At 55.8% G+C, this 20,390-nt stretch overlaps 1 protein-coding gene across 1 annotated transcript in view; it reads right to left on the bottom strand.

Moving 5' to 3' along the window:
* Positions 1–103: 103 nt before the first annotated feature.
* The window catches only part of mdn1 (midasin AAA ATPase 1), a 41,879-nt gene continuing 21,592 nt past the window's right edge, over positions 104–20,390 (bottom strand). The window contains 49 exon segments of the mRNA XM_084699306.1: positions 104–1,252; positions 1,383–1,525; positions 2,146–2,212; positions 2,420–2,534; positions 2,645–2,718; positions 3,172–3,346; positions 3,511–3,626; positions 3,943–4,190; positions 4,289–4,456; positions 4,590–4,788; positions 4,961–5,062; positions 5,329–5,478; positions 5,597–5,898; positions 5,981–6,119; positions 6,206–6,337; positions 6,475–6,650; positions 6,737–6,875; positions 6,983–7,120; positions 7,935–8,096; positions 8,279–8,463; positions 8,678–8,815; positions 8,992–9,221; positions 9,354–9,773; positions 10,154–10,269; positions 10,382–10,487; positions 10,635–10,761; positions 10,912–11,058; positions 11,203–11,353; positions 11,818–12,001; positions 12,124–12,197; positions 12,302–12,411; positions 12,735–12,893; positions 13,034–13,152; positions 13,308–13,402; positions 13,544–13,639; positions 13,844–14,085; positions 14,371–14,650; positions 15,718–15,879; positions 15,992–16,664; positions 16,788–16,900; positions 17,002–17,392; positions 17,533–17,747; positions 17,849–17,998; positions 18,088–18,211; positions 18,316–18,559; positions 18,652–18,859; positions 19,081–19,201; positions 19,890–20,050; positions 20,195–20,328. Coding sequence (XP_084555432.1) covers positions 1,067–1,252; positions 1,383–1,525; positions 2,146–2,212; positions 2,420–2,534; positions 2,645–2,718; positions 3,172–3,346; positions 3,511–3,626; positions 3,943–4,190; positions 4,289–4,456; positions 4,590–4,788; positions 4,961–5,062; positions 5,329–5,478; positions 5,597–5,898; positions 5,981–6,119; positions 6,206–6,337; positions 6,475–6,650; positions 6,737–6,875; positions 6,983–7,120; positions 7,935–8,096; positions 8,279–8,463; positions 8,678–8,815; positions 8,992–9,221; positions 9,354–9,773; positions 10,154–10,269; positions 10,382–10,487; positions 10,635–10,761; positions 10,912–11,058; positions 11,203–11,353; positions 11,818–12,001; positions 12,124–12,197; positions 12,302–12,411; positions 12,735–12,893; positions 13,034–13,152; positions 13,308–13,402; positions 13,544–13,639; positions 13,844–14,085; positions 14,371–14,650; positions 15,718–15,879; positions 15,992–16,664; positions 16,788–16,900; positions 17,002–17,392; positions 17,533–17,747; positions 17,849–17,998; positions 18,088–18,211; positions 18,316–18,559; positions 18,652–18,859; positions 19,081–19,201; positions 19,890–20,050; positions 20,195–20,328 — 8,606 coding nt within the window. The 3' untranslated portion in view covers positions 104–1,066.

Raw genomic sequence — 20,390 nt, 5'->3', positions numbered from 1 at the left:
GGCTGGGGTAGCAGGGCTTCAAGACGAATTGTAAACGTTTCTATTTTTTCATATCTTTTATTGTGTCATGGCATTGTTTAACTGATGGATGGTATGAAGGAACAACTTTTTAGAATTTAATCTACGTGTAATTATATTCATGTCCACATTACAAAACACCTTGATGATAAACATTTCAATGCACAAATATTCTGTAATCATTAGCACTACTCTGTGATATGGGAAAGTCGTCAATACAACTGATTAGTTGATATGTTTCTAGACCAGAAAATGAGTTATTGGAGATTCTATCAAAATAGGTATTAGCAGTCCTTGTGCTTCAAAGTACATAAGAACTGGCTTTTTCTAAAAACCTGTGACCTTTACATCGATCTTACTGCAAGTAATAATGGCCTCACTTTTGGGTAGAATTATACATTTGGGCCCCTAACCGTTTACCTGAGGTAAACAACTCCTCTTTGAGTACATGGTGTAAAATGAGATGCAACATTCTTCAAGGCACATTTCAGTAATTTCAAATGTATCTAGAACATATCAACGTGCTTCTTTTTTTTTTGCCATGATTTGCCACATAGGGGGTGTTTCTTTTACAAATCGTGTGCAAAAACACACATTTTACAACTGTCAGTTATCCCACAGTCAGTCAATGTGTCCACATTTAAGCAGAAATGAGCCGATGAGCAATGTAACACTGAAACACCCACACATTGTGAAGGAGGGGTATATTACAGGGGGAAAGAGGTATTTACCTTCACCAAGGTTTTTCACACAAAGGGGGATCACATTTGCTTCTATCATTTGTTATAGACGTGCAAGTTACAGCAATCCTTATTACGTTACAAAAGAACTTCCAGAATTCCCCTGATGACAAAAGACGAAATGTCAGAGGTTGCTATCAAACTCTATAGAGTCTACTAAAATGAGAGTAAAAATAAGAAAAATAAAGGCACATGTACAGCGGCAAGTCCGTCTTTTGAGTCCCGTGTTTGAGTCCAAGAGAGGAGGCTAGCAGCAGAGTGGCCTTGTGCAGTGTCGACGCCGCCACCTGGGAGGGCTTCTTGCTGGCCTACAGGTCAGTTGCCGTGACAAGTTCAAACCACTGCCTCAGTGCATCGCTCAGGGTCTCGGGCAAGGCGTTTACGTCCCGCAGGATGACGTAGAAGGGAAAGGGGAACTCCTCCATGTAGGAGCGGATTTCCGGCATTTCGCCCGGGCCTTTGAAGATGGGCACCTTAATGTCCAAGATGGAGTCCTGCACGAGAGAGCCAGGAGACAAACGTTCAGAGGAGAAAGGCTGGACAGGGTTTCAACCGAGTCACCTGTCATGGGGGATTTCTGCACCACCCACAACCACACGCTTCATGAAGGGGAGTGGTCCTTACCCTTGAGTTGGGGTTGTCTAGCACCACAAAGATGACAAACACGTTGGCACTGCGAGCCGCCTGCACCGCCGCGGTCACCCTCTCCTTCCCCTCCAGGAACAGGCCCCTGCCGTCCGACACGATGACCAGCAGCTGGGCTGTGTCTGAGCGGAGAGAGACACACGGCCAGGGAGAAGGGCGAGAGAGGGAGCAGAAGAGAGTCAGGGAGAGAAAGGCCAGCCAGTGTAGACAGTCTCACGATGTCTGTGGCTCTCTGGTTACACGCCTCTGGGAGTCTGGGGAGCACACAGGGAGCCTGATACCACTTCTACACTGATCTGCGCCGCGGCTCCACAAAGAGGAAACGTTAACTCGACCGTGGGCACTGTAGGGAGGGACAATGGCCTGCCTTTCAATAACAGTAGCTGCTCTGCCCTCCCAGCTCCCTCTCCTACCACGGCTTCACTGAGGGCTCGTCTGTTAGACATCAGATACAACCAGGGCATTGACCCCAGGGCATTGACCCCAGGGCATTGACCCAAGAGGCTCAGAGGCACAGAAGTGAATGCAATCAGCGGGCATTCATGAATGTCTTTTCTCATTACTGGAGGTTAAGGACTAATGAGATTCCTAACTCACCCCAACCAAAGCACTAGCCTAACAAAGGAAATCAGGCAGTCTGTTTTAATGGAAACTGAGTTAAATGTTATAGTGGACAGATGAAAGGACATCTTGAGATCAGTGATTTTCTGAGGGTTGAGAGGAGGCTGGAGGTGCGTCGTACCTGTGTGCATGGCCCCAGGGGTTTGCTGCCGCGCTGCTACAAACATGCCGGCTGACGTCTCCAAAAACTGACAGATGGAAACACAACACTGGTCAGTCTAGTCTGAACAGACATCAACAGTCAAACAAGTAACCGGAGAAAGAAAGGGGTTCCACTAACGACAGGTTAAGAAGAAATCATTCACTATGTCTATCATTATATTTGATAAGACATAATAAGACAGCAGAAGGAGTGGAGGTATGCCAGATGTCTGAAAGATGCCAGATTTCTCCACCTGAGCTATCCTGGTCTTCTTCTGCTTGAACTGGCAGAGCCTCAGGATCCTGGCCCCTGATTGGTCAGTGAACTGCTGCTGAAACGGGTGGAGCAGCTGCACAGTCTCGCCGAAACTAACAGAAGAAGAAAATAATCATGTTTTTTGTTGAGTTAGGAATTGTACTGCTACTTAATATGCCTTCTAAGTAGCTCTAATACAGTCATCCATGAGTGAGCGCGTTACCTGCACACTGACACCTGGCCCACCTCCAGCAGAGTGAGGGCGTTGACGATCACAGACAGTGACTCAAACGCCAGCTGCAAGTCACAGGAAACATGTTGGGTTATGTGCAGCAGACATGGGCGCAACTGGCTCACAAAAAAAGTTTCTATTTTTTTCAAAACCTTTTTTTTTTTTTCAACCTTTCAAAACTTTGTTGGATTTTCTTTCCCCAAAACTTGTTAAACAATATTTTTTCAAAACTTTGTTGGAAAATCTTGTTCAAAACCTTTTCAAAAATCTTGTTCAAAACCTTTTAGAAAATATTTTTCCAACTATTGAAATATTTTTAAAATATTTTATAATTTTTCAAAAGAAATTCTACAAAATGTCTAAAATAACTACTTTATTTCCACCCACACACACACAATGCCAAAAGTTTTATTTTTTCAAAACCCTTTTTTGGAAGATATTCTTTTAAACTTTCAAAACCTTTTTTCAAAAAATAGCAAGTTCTGAGGCCACCCAGGGCTCTAGCTGGATTCTCCTACCTGTTTGGAGTGGTTGTCAACCATGCTGGACGAGTCATCCACAGCCAAGCAGATCTGGTACTCCCTCTTGCTAGGCTTGGTCCTCCTCAGCCAGATCTTGTCTTTGCGGAACTGGCTAGCGATGTAGGGGATGACCTTGCGCATGTTTAGACGCTTGCCTGTGCGGAAGTCTCCCCTGTGGTACAAGGAGAGAGGAAGAAAGAAAATACAAGCTCCTTAAAAGAACTGGAACAAAAAAAAACGGCAGCTTCCACAGAATCCATCCAGTTTTCAGAGTGGAAGAGGTCAAATCAACAATGACCACATGGTGGTGTGGAGGTCCGGGGAGCCTGTGCTTACTTGAGTTTGGCGGCGCGTGTGGGCTCCAGGATGAGGCGAAGCTGCTCACACAGCTGCTGGGACAGGGCCGAGGTCAGGGTCTGGTACTGGTGCCACATGGCGGCCGCCGCACTCTCCTGGACCACAGGGACGCACAGGAAGACATAGGGACACACAGGAAGACACAGGAAGACACAGGGACACACAGGAAGACACAGGAAGACACAGGGACACACAGGAAGACACAGGACCACACAGGAAGACACAGGAACACACAGGGACACACAGGAAGACACAGGGACACACAGGAAGACACAGGAAGAGGGTCAGATGACACAGAGCAACAGGTCTAAAGCCAACAACGTAGGCTTTGATCTAGGTGTGTATCCACATATGAAAGTACAATGCTGTGACAGCTAGTGGTGTGTGTGTACTAGTGGTGTGTGTGTGAACCTCTTCATGGTCTCCTGGGGCCTGTCTCTGCCAGGACTCTAGCTGCAGTTCCATCTCCCTCCTCAGCTGGTCCGGGTCTCGGGGCACAGCCCGCTGGGTCTCCATCAGCAGCTCTGGGACCGTGTGGATGGTGGACTCTGTGCTCCTCTCTGCTCCCTCCTCCTCCTCCTCCAGTCTCTCTCTGTCTTTCCAATGCTTCTCTTCCTCCTCTCCCTGTCTCTTGGCCTCCATATCTCCACTCTCCAGTCCTACACAGGGGGAAGCTGCGTAAGCTACAACACAGGCAGAGACACGCGTCTAAGCTGTGCGGAGCAGGATGGGATGATGAGGGGGATGAACAGGCCACCTTTCTGGGATCCTTTAGTAGAGTCTAGTTGCTCGGGCTTCAACTCTTGAGCATCCGCAGCCTGCAGGTCCTCTTCCTGGTCCTCCGTGTCCATGGCAACGTCATCGTCGTCTGGGTCCGAGTCGTGCTGTGGACCGGCTGGTTTCTGCTGCTCTGCGCTGGCCACATCTGTCAAACAACACAGCGTGGGACCCAATCAGCTCTCAGAGTTATTTGAAAGTACTGTTAAAACATAAGGCTACTTTAAAACATAAAACTGAACAGTATTCAGTGCCAGTGTACAGAGAGCTGAGCGTCTGACCGTATGTCTGTTTGTCGTAGGCCGTCTCTCCCTGCTTGATGTGCTCGTACAGGTCAGACTCCTGCTGGGCCGCCGGCTGCTTGGCGTCCTGACGTTGCTCCTGGCTGCTCTCCACCGTGCGCAGACGCTTGTTGACGCGCTCGCTGTCGTCTCCGGTCGAGCGCTCGTTGTCCGCCCGGCCCGGCTTCCTCTTGAAGCTCTGGAACAGGAGAGAGAGAGAGAGAGAGAGAGACAGAGAGAGACAGACAGAGAGAGAGAGAGACAGACAGAGAGAGACAGACAGATACACAGAGAGAGACAGAGAGAGCTTCCAGGTCAGGGAGAGAAACGCCGCAGGTCTGGTTTGACTGGTGTTTCCATGTGAGTCGTACCTGTGTTTTGCTCTGACTCTGTCTCTGGGAAGCCATCCTTGCTGTCAGCTTGGACTCGTGGCCCTCTGTCTGACTGGCATCTGCAGCCCCGCTACCGTGCTCCTGGGGACAGAGTCACACATTGGTGGCTGGGACTAGTGTGTGTGTGAGTGTGTGCTGGTATTACTATCCTTGTGGGGACTTTTATGTCCAGTAAAACTGGTCAAACTGGACCTTGGGGGGACCTTTTGCTGGTCCCTATACAGGTCAAATGGGTTCAAATTAATGTCAGGGTTAAGGTTAGGGGTTAGAGAGAACACCATTTTGAATGGAAGTCAATGGTCGGTCCTCACAAGGATGATCAAAACGTGTGTGTGTGTGTGCGGTACCTCTTTAGCCTGGTCTCTCTCTGACGCCTCTCCTGCCAGCTCCACAGCCGTGTCGCTCTGGACATTCTCCTCTCCTGTCTGGCCGTCTGTGGCGTGTTCCTCCCTCTTCACCGCCTCAGGCTGCTCCTCGTCCTCACCCACCCCCTCCTCCTGAAGACACCAGAGAGGCCTGGTTACACACACACACACACGCACACACACACACACGCACGCACGCACGCACGCACAATAACGTTTTCTGTAGGTGGTAAATGAGAGTTACAGCTACCTTTGGTTTCTGGCCTTTGTCTGTTGGGATAGTCAGGTCTTTCTCTTTTCCTGCCTCTTGTCCTTCATCTTTTTCTTGCTCCTCCTCCCCCTCCTCTTCTTCTTTGACTCCAGGCTCACTGTCCTCTGGCTTGTCTCCTCCTCCCTCCTGCTCCTCCTCCTCCTCAGTCTTTGGCTCCTTGCACTCTTCCTCTCCTGGCTGCTCAGCGGCCGTCTCTCCTGCTCCCTCCTCCTCTCCCTCCTCCTCTCCTCCCTCCTTATCCAGGTCCATGGGCTTCTCGTCAATGTCGAAAGGATTCTCTTCTGGAAGTGAAGAGAAAATAATTATTTCTGATTGTTTTGAGCCCAGTCCACTCCACCCTCAGTTTGACCCCTGACCCCTTACCGTCTCCCTCCCCCTCGTCCCCAGCCTGGTCGTCCTCCTGGTCCAGGTTGAGGTCATCCGGCAGGTCCATGGCATCGGGCTCTGGCTTCTTCTCTTGTTTCCCATGATAGGGGTCAACCTCGTTCTCGTCAAACTCGCGCTGAAAATTAGCAGCAGCACAGATATAACAGAGACTCCATCTCTCTGCTAATCACAAGCAGATACACCAAGACGGCAGAGCCTCACCTCATCTCCCTGCTCGTTGATCTTCTCCTTCTCCTCATCCTCCAGTGACTGGTCTTTGTCCTGGTTCTTCTGATCTTTGTTGGGGTCAGCTGCATCAAGGTTGTCGTCCTTGGCAACCATTTCCGATTCGCCCTAAAACAGAAATACCAGAAAGGTGGATAAGCAAACAAATGTGTGTGTGTGCAGAGAAGCGAGCTGCAAGCTACGCTCCTCAACCTGACGTGAGTCAGGGAGATCGTCTTGAACTAAGCCCACTTCCTCGTACATACTTGGTCCATTCCCTGGCCAGACTCCTCCTCCTTGTCGCTGCCCTCCAGATCTTCATCCTCCTCATCATCCCCCCACATCCTCTCGTCCAGGGTGTCAGTCTGGCCCTCGCCCAGGTCGCCCATCTTCTTATCCAGCTCTTCCTCATCCTCCTTGTCCGACTCCTCTGACTCCTCACCTAAACACAGACCAAGAGAAACACTGACATCCAAGCCTGGAGGAGTGCCCGTTTCTGCCCCAGCTCTGCCCGAGCAGGTGACCTACCTGGCTCTCTTTCATCCCCATCATGCATCTGCCCATCAAAGTCCTCCGACATCTCAATGGCGTTCTCCTCCTCTTTGATGTTCCTCTTGTCCTGCTCCTCCTCCTCCTTCTCCTGACCCTCCTGGAAGGTGTCCTCCACCTGCACCAGCACACAGGGGTCAGGACACACACAGGGGTCAGGGGTCAGGGCAGCATCGAGGGCTAGCGTTCGTCCTGCATGAAAAGCGCCCTCAGGGCACACGTCACCTGTTCTTCGTTGTCGATCTTGTCACTGACGTCTTTGACTCCCTCCCCCTCGCCGATGCCTCCGCCCTCGTAGTCATGGAAGTCTGTAGCTCCTTCCCCGTCTCCTCCCTCCATCAGCTCCTGGGGCAGGCAGAAGCCCTGCGCACAGAGGAAGAACGCTAACTCAGAGCAAGGTTTTGCTTCGCGTGTCGAGATCTACAGAAATACTACTGGTTCTGAAACCCAGAGGAAACAACTGCAGCAGTGAGGCAGTGTAAGGGGAGGTGGAGGAGGAGGTGGAGGAGGTGTAAGGGGAAGTGGAGGAGGAGGAGGTGTAAGGGGAGGTGGAGGTGCAGGTGTAAGGGGAGGTGGAGGAGGTGTAAGGGGAGGTGGAGGGGGAGGTGCAGGTGTAAGGGGAGGTGGAGGAGGAGGAGGTGTAAGGGGAGGTGGAGGAGGTGTAAGGGGAGGTGGAGGGGAAGGAGGAGGTGTAAGGGGAGGTGGAGGGGGAGGAGGAGGTGTAAGGGGAGGTGGAGGAGGTGGAAGGGAAGGTGGAGGAGGTGGAGGAGGAGGTGTAAGGGGAGGTGGAGGAGGTGTAAGGGGAGGTGGAGGGGGAGGTGTAGGAGGTGTAAGGGGAGGGGGAGGTGCAGGTGTAAGGGGAGGTGGAGGAGGTGTAAGGGGAGGTGGAGGGGGAGGAGGAAGTGTAAGGGGAGGTGGAGGAGGTGTAAGGGGAGGTGGAGGAGGTGTAAGGGGAGGTGGAGGGGAAGGAGGAGGTGTAAGGGGAGGTGGAGGGGGAGGAGGAGGTGTAAGGGGAGGTGGAGGAGGTGTAAGGGAAGGTGGAGGAGGTGGAGGAGGAGGTGTAAGGGGAGGTAGAGGAGGTGTAAGGGGAGGTGGAGGGGGAGGTGTAGGAGGTGTAAGGGGAGGTGGTGGAGGGGGAGGAGGTGGAAGGGGAGGAGGGGGAGGTGGAAGGCGCTACCTTCTGAGCCAGCTCAGTGAAGATGCTGGCCAGGACTGACAGCAGCTTGCCGGTGCTCCTGTGGGCCCCCAGAGACACGGCCAGGTAGTAACGCACCAGCTCAGAGTACACACCCAGCATGGGCTCCAGACGCACCAGCAACACACACGCCTCAGTCAGCTCCTGAACACACACACACACACACACAGGGAGTTAACAAACTTCAAAGAACACTATTATCCTTCAAAAATTTTTGAAAACAATGAACTAGTTAGTTTGAGATTTTGGAGTCTTTAAAGTGGTGGTTTTGTTATGATTATTTACCATGTGTGTGTGTGAGAATGAGTGTGTGTGTGAGCACGTACATGTAGCTGCTGTGGAGGACAGGTCTCTCTGTGTGTTGCCAGTCTGTTAAGCAGCTGCTCCAGAGCGGCGCTGACCTCCCCCAGGGCCAGACAGCCCAGCTCCCCAGCCAGCTCCTCCTCCAGGAGGCGGCTCAGGTGTCCAGCCTTCAGCAGGTCCTCCACAGCCTCCTCCTCCTCCTCGCTCTCTGAACACAGCACAACACGCAACCGCATCAACACCACCACACCTCCAAGACCACGCTGGTCTCTATTCTAATCTCGATGATCTCACTTCCAGGTGGTTGAAGATACCCCCCCCCCCACTCCTCAGTCCACTCCTCAGTCCAGACAGAAGGGTGAGTTCCTTCCCAGTGAACAGGGAGGTTGCTGGAGGTAAACCGCCAGGCTGGAGCCTCTCACCTCTCTTGGCGCCCGCGTGCTGCTCTCCCCTGGCCTGGCCCTCCCTCCTCTTCACCAGGGTCTGGATGGCTAACAGCACCATGTTGATGGTGTTCTCCAGCTCTCCAGAGAACTCAGAGCTGAAGTCCTGCTGGCTTCCTATGACGCCAACACAGAGACACCAGTTTATTTATGAAGGAAATCATGGGTGTCCCAACACATAGGATACTTTATTCATCCATACAATAAAATAGTTTTAAATTCGTATTCAATGATCAACTTCCTATAAAAGCGCTGGTGTGTGTTCCTTCCTGTTCCCGTGCGTCCAGGCCTACCTGCGTGGCCCCCGTGGCCCAGGGAGAGGTGCTGGGCCTTCCAGGTGGTGAACTCAGTGAGACAGGCCTCCACCTCTCCTCTGATGTAGTGCAGGCTGGAGGCCAGGCCCGGCTGGGAGGCTGCAGAGCCCTCTGGCCCCGCCGCGGTGAACAGCTGCTCCACGGACAGCATCTGGCCCGCCACGGAGCCCAGCCGGTCCAAACCAGAACAGCACGTGGCAAAATGGCTCCTGTGGGGATCAGGGTGAAGGAGGGACGTTGTCAACAACAACAACATGTCTTTTTGTCGTCTTGTTTAAAGACTGGAATACGCATTAGGAGACACACTGCAGAAGCAATGCGGTCTGGGTGTGTGCGCTCACCAGGTGTGCAGCGCCCCCTGTGTGGCCTGCTGTGCTACTGCCTGCAGCTCCTCCTTCAGGGCCTGGGTCTGGGTCAGCATGGCCGACACACGCTGGCTCAGCTGACACCAGCCTGGGTCTCCCCTCCTCATCAGACAGCCAAGGGGCTGTCGCTGGGCCGCCAGGGGAGTAGGGCACCTCAGGCTGGGCTCCACCGGGCCGCCTGCCCCCTCCGTCTCCTGCAAGCCTGGGAGGTGGTGGTTCTCCGGGCAGCACTGAAGCAGCCAGGCCAGCTGCTGGAGGAGGGTGGCACACTGGGCGGCCAGCCCCTGGGCACGGGACACCCAGCCCTGGAGGGCCACCTGGGGGGGAAGACCTCCTGCGTCTGGGCCGTGGCTCTGGAGGTTGGCCTGGATCCCCTGAACGCTGGTGGTTAACCTCCTGTGTGTGAGGGAGGGGAGAGGGGAGAGGGAGGGGAGAGAGGGGAGGGGAGCACACCAGCAACAAGCCTGTGAGGATGTTTGTACATCCAGTATGAGAGCAGAGCTGGTAGGTGACTGGAGGAGCAGATGGTGGCTTGGGAGGTGAGGGAGGAGGTGGAGGTGGAAGGGGAGGGGTGGAAGGTGGAGATGGAAGGGGAAGGGTGGAGGGGTGGAGGTGGAAGGGGAGGGGTGGAGGTGGAAGGGGTGGAGGGGGAGGGGTGGAGGTGGAAGGGGAGGGGTGGAGGGGGAGGGTACAGGTGGAAGGGGTGGAGGGGGAGGGGTGGAAGGGGAGGGGTGGAGGGGGAGGGTACAGATGGAGGGGGAGGGTGGAGGTCTGACCTGAGGTGCACCCACTGCTCCGTCAGCCTGGCCAACCGGCGTCTCTGCTTCAGGAGGAGCTTGAACAGGTGGGAGGAGAACCCCCTGCAGCGGTCTATGTTCCCCAGACCCACCTCCTGAAACACACACACACTGTCAGACCCACCTCCTGAAACACACACACACACACATCCCCAGCTCCTGACCACTACAGCCAACACAGACACCCAGTTGTGCCGTCTGTCTCACCCTGGCAGCGCTCTGAAGCGCCGTCTGCATGGCTGTCCTCCGAGCCCAGGAGCGATAGAAATACTTCTGACAGCCGTCCCATGCTGCTGCCAACTCTGTGAACAGCCTGAGGAAAGAAAACACCAGTTCCACCCAATTACAGAGTCACACTTCATAAACGACATAGGAAATAGCTCTGTGTGTGTGTGGAAAAGTGTGTGTATGTGTGTGTGTGGAGAAGTGTGTGTGTTGTGGAGGTGTGTGTGTGGCGTACGTGTTCTCAGCCTGCTCCTGGGTCCTGACGGCGGTCAGGGCGGTGGAGAGTTCCAGAGGCTGCAGACAGAGCATCTCTTCTGGGCTGGCTGTCCTGCTCCACGCCAGCCCCTTCCGGTACGACAGGCCTGCACACACACACACACACACACACCATCATCATTCACCACCGTCACCGCTACGCGGCTCAACGCTCGTCTCGACAGAGGAACACAAACTTCCTCAGGTCGAGTCAAGGTCAACCCTGACCGAGAGGTGTAGTTATATCTGATACTCACCGATCTCAGCCAGCATCTTAAAGAGGTCGGAGAGAGCTCTCTGCTTCTGCTGCAGGATGTGCTTCACCTCAGACTTCTGTCTGTCCTTCTCTGCCTTCATGTCCACCGTCAAGCTCTGCAGGTCGCGCAGGTTACTGATGATCTCCCCTGAAACAGCATCCAGTTCCCACAGTCAACACCTCGCTCTCCTCCTCCCTCACACCAACACCTCCCTCTCCTCCTCCTCTCACACCAACACTTCCCTCTCCTCCTCCTCTCTCACAGGACTCTCAGAGAGGGCCGGTTCCTTACCGGTGAACATGTCCAGGTCCTCTGACAGCTCCGGCAGGGGGTTCTTCTTCACCAGCTGGACGCTCATGTTCTTCATCTTCCTGGTGAGGTGAGGCAGGCGGAGCAGGAGGGACGAGGGGCCAGCCAGGTGACTCGCCTCTGGGACGTCGCTCTGAAACACACACACACCACCAGACACCTTCAACAAGCTCCTCCACGTACACGTCTAAACCATCCTGGGTGTTCCATCCTGGTCCTCAGGGTCCACTGTCCTGAATGTTCTAGATGTAGTGGAGTCAGATGGCTGAGCGGTGAGGGAGTCGGGCTAGTAATCAGAAGGTTGCTGGATCGATTCCCCGCTGTGCCAAATGACGTTGTGTCCTTGGGCAAGGCACTTCACCCTACTTGCCTCGGGGGGAATGTCCCTGTACTTACTGTAAGTCGCTCTGGATAAGAGCGTCTGCTAAATGACTAAATGTAAATGTTTCCCTGCTCAAACACACCTGACTCAAACGAATGGTCGTTACCAGGCTTCCGCAGAGCTCGATAACAACCCAGTCACCTGAATCAGGTGCGTTGGAACACTCTTGACTGAAGGTTGTTCTGCTGTGTGATGGCTGGTTAGTGACGGGCTACCTGGAGGTCTCTTCCCCTGCCAGGGAGGGTGATCTTCAGGGCCCGGTGTACCCGATGCAGGGGCGTCTCCTCTGGGTTGGCATCCACAGTGTCCAGGCTGGCACTGGTGCCTTGCTCCACCAGCGCTGGGGCACAGGGGCTGCACAGGGCCGCCTCAAACTTCTTCACAAACTTGAAGAGGGTTCTGAGTGGTAGAGGAAGGACAGTCACTCTAATCTACTTATCACAGCATACCTCAAAGGGGCTGATGTTTGTAATGCTGTAGAAGCAGCCCTGGCTACTGGTGGAGATGGACATCCATCGTACCTGTGGGTCTTGTCCACTGACTGTTTGATGGACCAGAAACTGACATCGTTCCACTTGGAAATCTTCACAAAGTCCTGAAGGGGTACACCTTGTTAGTATGCATTGCATGTCACCTCTCAAAACCATCTCAAAACATCAATGTACTCTATGGTTAGTGGCAAGGTTCTCGCCAGCATACCTTGAGTTCCTTCTCAATGGGCTGTCTGAGCTGAATGAGTTTGGTCTGGATGCACTCAGAGAACTGGCTGTAGTATTTGTGCAGGTTCCAAAGCAAGTGGCACAGGGGCTCTGTGTAGCAAAAACAAACCCCACTGAGAACAGAACAGCTGTTACAACAGCAGCCATGGAACCAACATTTCCAGTTTCATACAGTCACACTGACCAAACCACATGACTAAATCAGCCCTCCTCCTCAGCCCTGGTCCTCCCCGCTGCCCTGCGTGTTCCAGAGGCTTCCACAGAGCTTGAGAACAACCCACTCGTCTGAATCAGGTGTGTTGCAGCAGGGAAACATCTAGAAAACACGCGTGACAGGAGTTCCCTGAGGCCCAGGGCTGAGTAAGGCTGGTCTGAGTGTGAGGGGGGGGTGCGGGGGGCGGAGCGAGGCAGACCTTGGCCCTGCTGGCTGGGAGCCAGGAGCAGCAGGTGGCAGTGGAAGCCCAGCAGCATGGCCAGGCGGGGGTGGAACTCCCCCAGTGAGGAGCCCTCCATGTAGGCCTGCAGGGTGGAGCTCACACAGGACAGGGAGAGCGGCTCCTCCTCCTCCTCTCCTGGAGAGCAGACACACACACAGGGTTAGCACTTCTTACATCCTAAATGTCTTTAGAAACATTCATTTCGTAATGAACGATAATAGCATCGAGGAGATTTAGAGAGCGGCTGAGATGTTGTGGAAGGGTTTCTTGGTTACCTGCATCCATCCTCTGCTCCTCCAGATACTTCTCAATCATCTGGTACAGAGAGAACCAGTGCTTGGTGGATTTTTCCGTGTGGCGCTTCAGGGCGTTGTCCAGACTGCTGGACCAACAGCTAGGAAGCAACAGAAACAAATCGACTTTAATGGCGGTTCAGTGTTGCACCCTGCTGGGTTTGTTTTGAAAGACAAAAAAAACAAACAAAAAAAACAGTGAAGTTAGCTGTCATGAGTCCTGCCCACCAGCAGAGGGCGCTGGCAGGACTCGTACCTCAGTTCCAGTTTGCGCCAGTGGATGATGAGCTGAGTGACTGGCTCCAGCTCCCTGCGGAGAGACACGGAGCGACTGGCGTTGTTCTCCCAGTCCTGGCAGAAGGGGGAGGAGGAGGGGTTAGCTCCACAGAACATGATTACATAACGCTTGCAGAGAGAGAGGGAGAGAGTGAGAGAGAGAGAGACAGAGCCAGTATTCAGTCCAGGGCCAGCTGTGGGCTGTGGGGAGCAGACCTGGGCCTTGCTGAGCAGGATCTCCAGGCCGTTGAGGAACTTGGCCAGAGGGCTGGCCAGGCTGAAGCTCAGGATCCTCTCCATCACCACGGTGAGCTGGGACAGGAAACAAACATCACAAGACTGACACACTGAAGCATCAACTACACAGAGGGGGTGGGGGGAGGGTGTGGGGTGAGGGGGTGAGGTGAGGTTAGGGGGTGAGGTGAGGGGGTGAGGTGAGGGGATGGGGTGAGGTGAGGGGGTGGGGTGAGGGGGTGGGGTGAGGGGGTGAGGGACTACGCTGCAGCAGGCTCCCACCTGGATGAGGGCGGGGTGTTCAGGCCAGTCGTCCAGCCTCTGTCTGACGGCCACGGCCAGCTGCTCCACCACAGGGAGGCAGCGGCGAGCCTCACTCATGTTGGGCTGCTGGTAGAAGTCGTAAGGCCCGTCTGGCTGAAGGCTGAGGCCGGGGTCGGAGGCCCCCGGGCCCTGGACCGTGTTCTGGAGCAGGGAGCTGAGGAGCAGCTGGGTGCCGGCTAGATGCTGGTCCAGCTCAGAGTCTGAGGACAGAGCGGAGGGCAGGTGGGGTGGGGTGGGGGTTTAGTAGATGAGATTAGTAATTCACCATAAGGTATCCTAAATGGAAGAAATATTGAACTTAAAGTATGCTTACAAAGTAGAATAACTGACGCACTTCAATGTCAAAAAGCGTGTGATTGTACAAAAGACATTGAAAACATACATTGAAAACATATTTAGCTCTCATTTAGTACATTGATATTAGACGTTAGTAGAACGTTTTCCGCTTGAGGTTCACAGAGAGCATTGCCCCCGGCAGCACCCACCGAGCAGGTGATAGAAGCGGGCCATCACAGGAGCAGTGATCTGGTACGAGGTGACCAGGGCTTTGATGTGATGTTTGCTGTGATTGGCTGGAGGGTTGCCTTGGTACCACAGTGACTGTGAGTATCCCAGACAGAGGCTCAGATGGACCTGGACCATGGTGTTCATACAGGCCGGGGACAGGAAACCAGCCTCGCCCGCATCCTCCAGGACTTCCTCCTCCTCTAGCCCCGCCTCCGCCGGCCCCTCCAGGGTGTCCGGGCCCGTGATGTCAGCAAAGTCCTGAAGAACCAACGAGAAGGAATCAGAGTTGCTGCTGCAAAGCAGACCAGCTCAACCAGCCAGAGAGGGACCTGCACGTCCTGACAGGCCAGCACAGGGAGAGGGGTAAGCACAGGGAGAAGGGTAAGCACAGGGAGAGGGGTAAGCACAGGGAGAAGGGTAAGCACAGGGAGAGGGGTAAGCACAGGGAGAGGGGTAAGCACAGGGAGAAGGGTAAGCACAGGGAGAGGGGTAAGCACAGGGAGAGGGGTAAGCACAGGGAGAGGGGTAAGCACAGGGAGAGGGGTAAGCACAGGGAGAGGGGTAAGCACAGGGAGAGGGGTAAGCACAGGGAGAGGGGTAAGCACAGGGAGAAGGGTAAGCACAGGGTTAGGGGTAAGCACAGGGAGAGGGGTAAGCACAGGGAGAGGGGTAAGCACAGGGAGAGGGGTAAGCACAGGGAGAAGGGTAAGCACAGGGAGAGGGGTAAGCACAGGGAGAGGGGTAAGCACAGGGAGAGGGGTAAGCACAGGGAGAGGGGTAAGCACAGGGTTAGGGGTAAGCACAGGGAGAGGGGTAAGCACAGGGAGAGGGGTAAGCACAGGGAGAGGGGTAAGCACAGGGTTAGGGGTAAGCACAGGGAGAGGGGTAAGCACAGGGAGAGGGGTAAGCACAGGGAGAGGGGTAAGCACAGGAAGAAGGGTAAGCACAGGGTTAGGGGTAAGCACAGGGAGAGGGGTAAGCACAGGGAGAGGGGTAAGCACAGGGAGAGGGGTAAGCACAGGGAGAAGGGTAAGCACAGGGTTAGGGGTAAGCACAGGGAGAGGGGTAAGCACAGGGAGAGGGGTAAGCACAGGGAGAGGGGTAAGCACAGGAAGAAGGGTAAGCACAGGGTTAGGGGTAAGCACAGGGTTAGGGGTAAGCACAGGGAGAGGGGTAAGCACAGGGAGAGGGGTAAGCACAGGGAGAGGGGTAAGCACAGGGAGAGGGGTAAGCACAGGCAGAGGGTACCAGCAGAGGCAGAGGGTACCAGCACAGGCAGAGGGTACCAGCAGAGGCAGAGGGTACCAGCAGAGGCAGAGGGCTACCTTGTTGTACTGAGGGAAGCTGCGTCTGTAGTCCCTCTCCTCCTGCTCCTCCTCGCTCAGCCCTGTCCCGTGGAGGCGACTGCGATGACGGTACAGACTGGCCTCCAGCTGCTCCTTCTCCCTGGCTCTTCTCTCCTGTTCGTCCCACTCGTTCACCACCGCCTGTGAGAGAGGGCAGGGTGGGGGTGGGGAGATGTAGATCATCACACACTGGACTCTTCACCACAAACCCTGGTGCTCTTCAGACCCCCTCCCCCCTCCCACGCTAGCGCACCTGACAGATGTGCCTGAAGAGCTTGTGTGTGTCCTGGCTCAGCCCCCCGGTGGACAGGGCGTGGCACTGCACGTACAGGAGGGCGTTCAGCAGCAGGGTGGAGGTCTCGGGGACGGTGCGTCGCGCCAGGTCCTGCTGGGGGAGGAGCTTGGCCAGGCCCCGCAGCACGTCCACACAGGCCTGGGAGCACAGGTAGTCAGCCCTGGCCAGGTAGGACGGCAGGCTGGGGGACAGGGAGGGGAAGGCCAGCAGGCAGGACACCAGCTGGGGCAGGCCCGGCATGGGGGTGAGAGAGGAGGCCAGCTGGGAAGCCAGCAGCCTCATGCCGTGGCGGAGCTGGAGGATGGCGGTCCGCAGGGGCCCCACCACGTCAGGGTACAGAGGGTAGTCCTCCTGCAGCCTGAGGGCGAAGCGCTGCTGGGAGGCCTGCCACACGGCCTCCTCCTTCAGCAGGCCCTGGATCCCCGACCTGGATTTGGGGCCGCTCCCCTGGAGGGCCTTCAGGAGGTGGGAGAGGAGGTCCTCCACGGCCGCAGGCTGGCCGATGCTGCAGAGGTAGTGCTGCAGCTCCTGGAAGAGACGGCCGTACTGCGGCTCTGTGGGGCGACACGCCTGCTTCCTGGACAGCTCTGCGATGTGCTCCTTCACCTGCTGCATCCGGATCCACAGGTACCTGGAGCCACGGAGGAGGGAGAGGCTTAACCACAGAACACCATCCTCCCGCCCACATGCACCACCAGGTTAACGGTGTTCCTGTCAAACACTGTGTCCAGCCCACAGCTGCCCTGATCCTGACCTGATGCGAGGGTGCTGGAAGCCGTCAGTGGTGCTGTTCTCCCCCAGCTCTGCTCCAGTCAGCAGCTGCGACGCCAGGCTCCGCCCTCTCCACTCCTCCTGCAGCAAGGCCAGCTGGGAAACGCAGGCGGTCACACAGCCAGTTAGCGCTGAACGGTAAAGCACGGGGAGAAACATGGGAGAGGCGCGCGGAGGCGTCCTGGAGGGGTACCCACCTCCTCCTGAGAGTAGCTCAGCTTGTAGGCTCGCTTCACGGCCGGGTCGAAGATGGTCTGCGGGGTCCACACCTTCATGTGCATCAGGCCCATGTTGACCCAGAACACCCCGGAGTGTGCCTCCGGGCTGGGCCCGGGCTGGACCTTGTTCTGGACGTACTGCTGCAGGCCGGTGAGCAGGGCGTCCAGCAGGCCTTCGGGGAGCAGGCCGGGGGCCAGGAAGTCTCGCAGGACGGTCTGGATCTCCTGGGCAGCCACCAGGGGGTCGTGGTCCTCCACCAGGCTCTCACAGCTCTCGGTGTAGCCCTCCTGCAGGGCAGGGGGCAGCAGGTCTGCCATGCTCTGCAGCTGCCTGCGCAGCACCACGCCCTGCAGCCTGCTGTCTGTTCGTCTGCGGGGGAAACACAGGAACACCGTGAAACACACGGCCCAAAGGCTCACACTGAACATGCTGGCAGTTTGCCACCGGGTAGAGTCGTCTCCAGGAAGTCCACTGATGTGATGCCAGGTGTTCCCGCCCGGCGTGTGTACCTGAACTCAGCCAGGGCGGGCATGGCCATGTTGTTCCACAGCAGGGCGCTGACATCCTGCAGCTGCTGGCTCCTCTCCCGCCACTCCCCGAGGGTGACCCTGGAGGACGAAAGGAGCGACATCCCTGTGGGGTCCCAGCAGCCTCCACTCTCAATGCTGCTTAGGACTCCCAGCATGCAGTGCGACCACACAGCTTTACTCAGCATGCCCGGACCCTGGAAAGGACACGACATGAAAGTTAGTTTTCAACTTTGACATTCCGATTAGAGCACCATTAGACGTGACACTGTGGCTACGGTACCGTGCAGTCAGGTACCAGAGATGACTTTGCCGCCATCTGGGTCTCTGGATTCAGAGGGTCCCACTTGAGCCAGCGCTCGGGGTCAGAGGTCACGCTGCTGCTCCACAGAGAGGCCAGGGCTTCAGACAGCAGCTCGCACCAAACAAACTGCAGCTCCTCCGAAGGCTGGGGGGAGAAGGGCAACACGGTCACCACACAGGACAGAAACACGGACGCTTTGGTGCTTGACAGGTTCAACAGGGAGTGTGACTGACCCGGTCGCTGCTGAGCAGGAACCAGAGAGGCTGCAGCTGGCTGACGTTCATGGGAGTGGACTGGAGGCAGAAGCGCAGGTGCTGGGAGAGTTCCCTCCTCATGCTGTCCTCCCTGTCTCTATCCCTGAGGAAGCAACACCAGCACACATTCAGCCCTGACCAGACGACACTGCAGCGAGCAAGCATGACCGCCCACCTCCTTCACCACGGCGTTCTGCTCCTCCTTACCCCTGAGTGAGGGCCATCTGCAGCAGGTCTGCACACAGCCGGAGCTGGTTGAGCAGGGCCAGTTCCTCCACCAGCGGCCAGAGCTGGGCCCTGCGGCGCAGCTGCAGTAAGGCCTCCCTGCAGGCGGGGGCGCTGTCTGTCGGCTCGCCGGCTCCCGTCACCGACGGACGAACTTCCAGGAGGCCGCGGGAAGTCATGTGACCCTGCTGCTGCTCCACGCAGGACACCAACCTCTCCAGCACACCTGAGGAGCACCACGCGACACACATCAGAGGAAGCCACGGCGCAGAACATCTTCCAGGCGGCTGACCTGGGAAGTGGTGTGATTCAGCCCACCTGAGTTCTGCGGCTCGAGCTGGTTGTTGGCGAGCAGGACCAGGCCCCAGGCCTCCAGCAGCCTCTCCTTGGTCTCCAGGCCCAGGACAGCCTCCTGGAGGCGGGACACCTCCTGCTTCCTGGGCGAGCCGTCCAGCCTCAGGTCCCCCACGTCCAGGACCCGGCTCAGGACCCTCAGACGACACGCACACTCAGCCACAGACTCCAACTGGAAGAGGAGGAGTTTGGGATTTTTTTTTACACAATTATATTATTGTTGTTCCTTTTTGTTCCTTACTGTTTTTGTTATTTACTGTTTTTGTTATTGTTTTTTTTCTTTTCAATAAGGTGAAGATGGGTCAACATGTACTGTGACTTCTCAAAATAACGCATCAGGAAGATTTACTCCTGATGAGCTTTCAGAGGTCTGTGATCAGACATTCTCTCTACCTTGAAGGGCAGTGGTTTTCCCAGTGTCTTCTGGATGCCCTTCAGGGCAGTGGCCACAGTGATCGGGGTGGACAGGACGGTCTGGATGGCAGCTGACACCGTCTGCAGCTCCTGCTGCCCTCTGGAAGACAAGAGAAACCTCACCGTCACAGCACCCTGACCACAGCAGCCTGACCACAGCACCCAGACCACAGCAGTCTGACCACAGCAGTCTGACCACAGCAGCCTGACCACAGCAGCCTGACCACAGCACCCAGACCACAGCAGTCTGACCACAGCAGCCTGACCACAGCAGTCTGACCACAGCAGCCTGACCACAGCAGCCTGACCACAGCAGTCTGACCACAGCAGTCTGACCACAGCAGTCTGACCACAGCAGTCTGACCACAGCCTCCTGACCACAGCACCCAGACCACAGCAGCCTGACCACAGCAGCCTGACCACAGCACCCTGATCACAGCAGCCTGACCACAGCACCCTGATCACAGCAGCCTGACCACAGCACCCTGATCACAGCAGCCTGACCACAGCACCCTGATCACAGCATCCTGATCACAGCCTCCTGACCACAGCACCCTGACCACAGCACCCTGACCACAGCCTCCTGACCACAGCACCCAGACCACAGCAGCCTGACCACAGCAGCCTGACCACAGCAGTCTGACCACAGCAGCCTGACCACAGCACCCTGACCACAGCCTCCTGACCACAGCACCCAGACCACAGCAGTCTGACCACAGCAGCCTGACCACAGCAGCCTGTCACCAGGGCGGTGTCTAGGAGAGGGGTGCCTGGAGGAGAACACTCACTCGTACGTGCCGTCCCCCAGGAGCAGATGAGGCAGCCGTAAGATCAGGTGCTTCTGGACCCACTGCCAGTGCAGCGACAGCACCGACACGCCCTGGGAGTCTGCAGGGAGCGTGTTACACACCTCCCAGAAGCGGTCTCTCCACTGCAGCAGCTGCAGGACCTGGACACACACACACACAAGCACAGTTATACACACACACACACACTAGCACAGTTATACACACATCAGCCATCATTGAGGTTTATGAGATGCACTAAGGAGCCTTCAGATGAAGTGATTAGGGTGTAATTCCTGGAGTCTGACCTCGAACATGAGGTGGTCTGATATGTAGGGCTGGCCTGTCTGGATGCCCTGCAGGATGAAGTCGTCCCATAGGTCGAAAAAGGAGCGCAGGTGGATCAGCACCGGATGTGGCAGGTGCCCGATGTCCACCGTCCCTTCAGTTGAGGGAAAAAAAAACAGGAATCAACACCCAACAACTTTATTTGGTGTGTTTTTG

Source organism: Hypomesus nipponensis, chromosome 6 (genome assembly GCF_054491055.1).
Source record: "Hypomesus nipponensis isolate SF chromosome 6, ASM5449105v1, whole genome shotgun sequence".
Taxonomy (NCBI): Eukaryota; Metazoa; Chordata; class Actinopteri; order Osmeriformes; family Osmeridae; genus Hypomesus; species Hypomesus nipponensis.
Note: the sequence above shows the minus strand (reverse complement) of the source record. Positions and strands in the feature narration are given on the sequence as shown.